Source organism: Nematolebias whitei, chromosome 3, assembly GCF_014905685.2.
Source record: "Nematolebias whitei isolate Nwh7 chromosome 3, NemWhi1, whole genome shotgun sequence".
In the NCBI taxonomy this organism is placed as follows: domain Eukaryota; kingdom Metazoa; phylum Chordata; class Actinopteri; order Cyprinodontiformes; family Rivulidae; genus Nematolebias; species Nematolebias whitei.
The window spans coordinates 13,742,192-13,749,667 of record NC_056500.1 but is presented as its reverse complement, the minus strand read 5'-3'; the positions used below and the strand labels follow the sequence as shown (position 1 = coordinate 13,749,667).

The 7,476-nt window shown below is 37.2% G+C and overlaps 1 protein-coding gene across 1 annotated transcript; it reads left to right on the top strand.

The window, feature by feature from the left end:
* The first annotated feature begins 385 nt into the window (after positions 1–385).
* On the top strand, positions 386–7,052 carry si:ch211-262h13.5 (uncharacterized protein LOC571127 homolog). Its single transcript, XM_037674547.1, has 7 exons — positions 386–711; positions 1,790–1,900; positions 2,778–2,865; positions 3,404–3,570; positions 3,936–4,043; positions 5,520–5,606; positions 6,383–7,052. Exons 1-7 carry the CDS (start codon positions 484–486, stop codon positions 6,878–6,880), a joined length of 1,287 nt encoding a protein of 428 aa, XP_037530475.1. The 5' UTR covers positions 386–483; the 3' UTR covers positions 6,881–7,052.
* Positions 7,053–7,476: the final 424 nt, after the last annotated feature.

The following is a 7,476-nucleotide window of genomic DNA, read 5'->3' as shown; positions in this document are numbered from 1 at the left end:
ATTTTGTTCTAATATGATCTGGTTTTAGATTTATTTCTGACCATCTTCATGACATTACAACAAGCCCCTTTAAATGAGGTGTAACAGGAGTACATCAAACACATGCAGGACAGGGAGTACCAAGGAGAAGGACTGTGAAACACTAATCTAATGAGTTTATCCACATAAAAACACCTGATACATCTCGAGTTCCCACACTGGCAGTGAAACAGCACTAAATCTACAATACGTTTGCAAAGAGAACCATAAATGACAGTTTTGACCTTCACTCTCTCCTGTCCAGGAGGTTTAATGAACCGCAGGCAAATTCATTCACAAATATTAACCCCCTGTCATCAAATAAACTTTGTCCTTGGCTTCATTTCAACATCTCTGTCCTGTTTTCGTTCCAAAAGTCATTTTCTGGATTGAAGGCAAACACAAGAGAACAAACTTCACATCCGTGCAGCTCTGTTTGTCAATGTCCTTCAAACCTCTGTCACCATGGACATCGGTACATTTTTACTGCTAATTCCTCTGCTGTCTCTCCAATCTCTGCATGTGCATGGGGAAGATTATCTGCTGATGCCCGTTGAGCTTGCTCCCATCCCCTGTAATGACAAAGCGGTGGAGAAACTCTCTCGCCTGGCTGCCACCTACATCAACGAGGATCGAACCGAGGGCTACAAGTTTGCCCTGAATCGAATTGCAAATGTCCACCTGCATGCTCAGGTGAGTGCAGAGATAAATTCTGGAGTTTGCCATGAAATTTGGCATTATTGGAAGTGAAAGGCTATTGATGGTGTGCCAAAGAATAGATATAGGGGATTTTTGATTACTGTATTTTTCGGATTATAAGGCGCAATATCAATGAACGTGTCTGTTTTCATACATAAGGCGCATTAAGCCAAAAAAAAAAAAAACAGATAAGTCAAACTTTATTCAACTCATTCACAATAACCACACAAAATTTGTTTGAGGTCAGTTAACAAAACCAGAATTAATACATAATGCGCACCTCATTATGAGGCTCACTGTCGATTTTTAAGAAAATTAAAGGATTTTAAGTGTGCCTTATAGTCTGAAAAAATACAGTAATCAAACCAGCTGTAGTCACTCGCCAAGCAAGAGGAACCCCTTGTGAAAAATCTCGTTTGGTTAGACACACGAAAAATGTGTTTTAAAAAGTCACGGGCTGATTCTGTCTGGAGACATTGTAATGAAATTTAACAAAAGAACACATTGGTTAAAAAAAATGTTAAAACTATATAAATGGTCCAGGGGAAAAAAAAAAAGCTTGGAAAATTAGTGTGAAATCTATTTGTTAACATTAACGCTGCTTTTATTAACGGTTCAAATAAAATAAAAGTACAAAATTTATGACCTAAAATGACAAGCTAGCCTCTTTCATGCCTCATAAAAACGTCCTTTAGGACTGAAGTGACTGTTATTAAAGAGCAGGTCATATCTGCTCAGAGCTGCCGGGACGAGCTGAGTTTATGAACTTGATGCTGCTGAAGGCTGCGGTGGCCTGAGGGGATAGATCACATTTTAACAGGCTCAATTTGACTTCATAACCTAAAGTGTTGCCATTGATTTCAGGGTTATAGCTCAAAATCAATATTCTACAAAGTGCTATAACACAGAGCTGTTTCTGAAGAGTTATTTAATGAGTATTTGAGCAAAAGACAAAAGACTTTATATATATTCATCAGCACATGTACTGTGATGGTAGCGTGAAAAAAAAATAATTATTTAACACAAGTGTGTTTCTTTTGTCTGTACTTGTTTGTGCATTTGTGGACAACAGGGACCTGCAGGAAATGTCTATTATCTGGACCTGGATGTCCTGGAGACCAAGTGTCATGTAGGCAGCCCAAAGCCATGGAAACGTTGTGACGTCAGACCATTCATGGAAACGGTAGGACGCACACGAACACTACGCAAACAAAAGCACGTGTTTGCACTTTTACCATACTGGTTAAAAAAAGTCTTGTTTGCAAAGTAAGACTTGTGTCATAAAATGATTTTAAAACGAGTAGCGTTCATTCAGTCTTGACTTGGATTTGTTTGTTTGACTTGTTTCAAAATTTTAAAGACACAAGATCCATAAAGTCAACTTTTAGAAGTTATAATTGCTTGACTCGTAGAAAAAAAAAAAAAACATTTGTCTTGGTTAGTTCTTTAAAACAATACGGTTGGGAGCTCTGCGATGTTTGTTCATTTATAGGAGCAGAATGTAAACTTAATTTTGTGACTTTTTGCCAAAAAAAAAAAAAAACAGCAAAAACGTTGTCACTGAACAGTTTATCACACAGGCAGAAGAGAAGCCATCAAAACTCAGGCCTAAAGTTACAAATGTTTCACCTCAGCCAGGAAAAAAAATAAACTTTGATAATTCACACACCAAAGTTCAAACTGAGCAGCCTTGGACTCTGAAGATAAGTTGTGTGGAAAAAAAAAAAGAAATCTGAGTAGTTTTCATCATCTGCAATGATGTTACATTTTCTTTCACCTATACAGTTTCAACAATGAGCAAATGAGACCCTGAACCCATTTTATTTTAATGAATGTCATTAAAATATTCTGTAACAGAAAGATAAAAACACAACACAGTATTTTAGCCACTATAACAATTTAGTTACCTTCTATTTTGGAAGCCATTAAAAATAGCTTTAATTTAAAAACTAACAGGGTCAGAAGATGTCGTTGTGTTGTGACTGAGGCTTAAGACCAGTTTCTCTTGTCAATCTTCATAGTCTGAATATATCAAATACTTTATATTTGATCAATTTCAGCAAATCTCTGGCACCTGTAACACCACCATTCTGCACACCCCGGAGGGCTATTCCTACCTGTACAGCTACGACTGCGCTCTGGTCCCAGGTAATAATACCATCATAGTAGTATTCTTGTAATATTAATGGAATATGTTTTTCATTTAAAATGTTATAATCCATAACTTTATGTACAGAATGGCAGCTGATCAGGATACAAAGCTGTTGGCTAAAGTTGCCATTTAGTTGGAACACTGAAGCCCCAAACCAAAAATAATCACAGTAAATTTTGTTCTATTATATTTGTATTTTATCTTTTAGTCTCACAAATATCAAGACTGAAAGAGAAACTGAAACAGCTGAACGGTGCTGAGATTGATTCATTTTAAATTTGTGTTTCTCACTGTGACCCATCAAATATTAGCTAGAGTAACATTTAGTGATTTCTTAATAGTTTTCATTTAAAGCTCATTTATGCAGTTTTGTTCACAAATGTATTTGCTTTGTCTTTACAAACATATTTCCAATTAATTCTGGCACTTTGAGCTGTTTCTCAAGAGGCTTTATTCTTAGAAGCCACCAAACCCGATGATGTTGCCTCCTGCCTAAACCAGCATGGTCATTTCAGGACCTCTTGTTTCCTGCAGATCAGCCGGAGAAGCTCCAGCAGACCTGTCCGACCTGCCCCCTCCTGCTTCCCAATGACCATCCCGAGGCCATGAATGCTGCCGGCCTCACTCTGGTGTCCTACAAGAGGAAGTCCGCTCTGGGTGCAGGACTTGGAGTGAAAAAGGTCACCCGAGCTGCAGCACAGGTAATCCTGGTGGAAGTAAAAGAATTGAAGCTCTGTGGTTGAAGTCATAGCTCAGCAATGTGTTGAACGTTACCTTTAAGAGTAAATTACACCCCAATTACATCTGGATGTAGAAGTGTAGTCTGGCAATGTTTCAATGGATCAACAAGTTCACCCACAGTTTACTTCATGTGCTTTATGTTCTGAGGAACCAGTTTGTTTGTAGACCCAAAGTTAGGTTAATGACTCTCGCTGCAGATAGTTATTGGGCTTAGGGACTAAAATCAAAGAAAACCTCTGCAGATGTTACAGAACTGAACTCCTGTGCCTCTGCTGCCAGTGTTTGAGGATGTGTGCTGTTTGCCATGTAAATTTCCCTCATGCAGGATGTGCCAACAAAAGCCATCTTTGTGGAGTACACAGTCCAAGAGTGTCCAGAGGGAATTACAGAGAGAGGAACCTGCCAACGGCTGAGTCTCAAATCAGACACGGAGGTACTTCACCAGACTTTCACCACACATACGTTTAGACTTCATGGTCAGTACAGTCACACTGTTGTTTTCCTGTTTATGTTTCTTCTCAGCGGTTTTGGACTCTTAACTGCTTCAGTACACTTTCAGCTTTTTCAGCCATTCAATGTTCAAAACATTCACCTTGTTCAGAATATTATGGCTATAACTTTTAGGCTTAAATATGTAACTTTATTTGAAATTTAATCATAAAAATGCATGATAAATCTCTTTAAATGAACACATAAAGCTGTGTGTTCACCATGCTTGCTTCATTCATGGTCGTTAGCCACCGTTTTGATTATTTTAGTTTTTTTGCTACTGTTTTGCTAAATGATCTTTGGCTATCTTTTTTTCTGAATTTACCATTTTGAGTGACCATTCAGATAACTTTAGTTTCAGCTACTACAGTATTTGGATCATTTTACTTTTCAGCTAAGCTTTCTTAGTTTAAGCTTTTAGCTACTGTTTTGCTAATTGTAGCTTTTTAGGAATGTTTTGCTGGTTTTAACTTTTTGATGGATGGATGGATGGAGAGATACACTCCACTGATCTCCTGAGGGGATTTGTTTAATCAAAGTTTAGCTTTCAGCTATTGTTTTGCTAAATTTAGCATTTATTTTGATAGTTTAAGCTTAAAAAAATCCACTTTAGCTTCTTCAACAAAATTCAATAACCATTTACACTTTTATTTAGAAAATGCCATTTTTTCCCTAGGTCAATATTTCTGTCTTTATTTAAATGTATATTTTAATCAAACAAAACGTTAGAAATAGCACTGTGTTACTGAATGTTCTAATAATGTCCCTGTGGTGAAAACATTCAGAATTTAGTCAGGTTACATGATTCATACAAGAATATACCAACAAAATGAATAATTAAAGTCACAGAACAATAACAATAAAACACTGCATCATAAACTTGGCAGTGGAAGAGTACTTGGCCACCGGGTGTTTGTGAAAGCTTGATGTGTAAAAAGAGAAAAATCACGCTGACACTGTGAAGCTAATTATTAGTGCTGTAAAAATCTGTCACTTGATGAAATGTCTGATCCATCTCTATTTTTAAAACCACAGAAGACTAATGTAGTTGATTCTATTATTTCAAAATGTGACAGACTGTAGTTGTATTCAGATTATTCACTACACATTTTAACTATAATTTTTTTTTTAAGTAATATGGGGAAATCCCAGGCTTTTAAAAAATGGGAAAGAGTTCTGGATTGTCTCAAAATTAAAAGGTCAGTAATGTGAACTGGAAGGATGTCAACATTTAAGTATATATGTGAATAGTCTACCTTTTTTCAAGTACATGCATTTTTATTTGATTTGTCTGTATCTGTGCTGTATGAGAAGTTGTTATTTTTCACTTTTTTTCTGTATAAATAATTAAAAAATGTTTAATAAACATAATGCATATGTATTTTTTAATGTAATACGGCGCCTCGTCTTATTTTGTCAGAGTACAGGTTTCTGTACGGGATCAGTGCGTGGAGACTTGAACAAACATCCTGATGTCCGGGTGTCCTGTGAGATGTTTAAAATACAGGTACAAAAAATATATATATATATATTGTTTTTTTTTAACAGAAGTCATAATTAACATTGAGAAGAAAATCTGTGCGATGTAAATTTGGAAGACAGAAAAAAAGATAAAAGAATAAGAAAAGTGTCTGCATGCCTACAGCTAATGTGTTTTAATTTAATTTTTTTTTTAAATAATAAAAAGACAAAAGAATATTGTGTGAGTGATAATGTGACTTTCAGTGTGGATGTAAAAATAAACAGAAATAATTAAGATCTCTACCTTAACCTGTGTGCCACAATAATAAAACCACTGGAATGTTTAACAATTACAAAAGCATTTAATAATTAAAATCAAATAAAAAATACACTAACACAAATAACACTTTAACTCCATAGTTAAAGGCCAGTTTTTGATTTCACTTTATCAGTTAGCTTTTTAAGATCAGCCTCAGTTAGAACCACATCCAATTATCTCCATATCTGTAAAACTGACTTGGTTGTAGCCAATATTTTGTTTCCACAATATTGTTTCCAAAAGTCAGGTGGTTGTGGCAGCCATCTTGAATTGAGTTGACTTCAAAAGTTAATCAGTTGTAGATGCACATCCAGTGATTACTTTGTAAGGGTTTCTTTAGCTTGTTCATGAAACACACACAAGTAAACGGATCGTTTTACCTTGAGCAGTGGGCGATAATTATACCGTCGTCTGAATCCTGTTCAGAGCTGTTGGATGTACGACGGTGTGACTGTGTCTTTGTGTGCAGCATGAATTAATCATTGTTGCCTGTTTGTCTGCAGAACGTTGACATGGTCCGACCAGTGCAGCCACAGGTTCACGACCTTCCTCCAGACCCTGAGATCTCAACCGTTCTACCTCTGCCTGATGACCCAGAATATGATCCGCAGCCTGTTCCTTCTGACCCGCTGGCCCCCACTGTTGCTCAGCCAGCACCGTTTGACCCGACAGCTGCACCCTCTGGTCCCTCAGAAACCTCGATTGTGGTGAACTCCTCTAACCCTCTCGGCTCTTCTTCCAGCGAGTCTGCTGAGGATCTGGTGAACGTGAAACCCGGCACTGTCGACACAGGGGTTTCTGCGTCGTCCTCTGAAGAAGCTGGAGGTCCTGTGGCTCTGCGCCCACCCTTCAGCTTCCGCTACCAGAGGCGTGATCGTAAGAAACGGCAGGCCTTGATGGAGACCTCTCCAACTCACAACCCCGTATTCTTGTCTGATTTTCCCAGTGGGCCATCTCCTTTCCGATCCTGTCCTGGTCCGGCTCGATATGCCACAGTTTAATCCATCTTCTGATATCTGAATTACCTGTTGAGAGCCTGGACAGATAAACTGCTCTGCTAGCTGCCACTGGAGGCTTGGATTAATTGGTGTTAATGAGAGGAGTGCTGTCTTCATCCCTGACCCTAAGAGACAGAGACAGACAACTCAAATGTGTATTTAATGATTTAAATATGTTCAAAATTGTAATAAATCACTTGTAAGCTTGAAGGTAAAGTCTGTCTGTATTTAGGGGGTGTATAAAATTAATACTTTAGTTAATACTTTTCAGCTTTATTATATTTACGTAGCATTGTTGTGAGCAAAATAAATAATTGTAGATTAGAGATTTCCAATTAACAAAAATCAGAGTCCGAGGAAGCAGTGGCCCATTCTTTGTTAATGTCCGTCAAACTAACAAGAAGCAGTCATTATGCAAGTTCACTCCACATGGATTTTAAACAGTAAAATGATAAAAAATAACTTAATTTAAAAACTGATTCATGCAACCAGGTGCAACACCTACTTTGATGAAATCAATAAAATCTGTCAGTGAGGACTTTAAGGTTTTGTAGTTTTGCTGTACATTAAAATCAAAAGACATTAAATATATACACACT

Excerpts from the sequence above, each read along its gene's own strand:
- si:ch211-262h13.5 (XM_037674547.1), top strand. The coding sequence starts at position 484 with ATGGACATCGGTACATTTTTACTGCTAATTCCTCTGCTGTCTCTCCAA. Across the intron at positions 712-1,789 it reads ATGTCCACCTGCATGCTCAG|GGACCTGCAGGAAATGTCTA; the intron begins GTGAGTGCAGAG and ends TGTGGACAACAG. Across the intron at positions 4,044-5,519 it reads GTCTCAAATCAGACACGGAG|AGTACAGGTTTCTGTACGGG; the intron begins GTACTTCACCAG and ends TTATTTTGTCAG.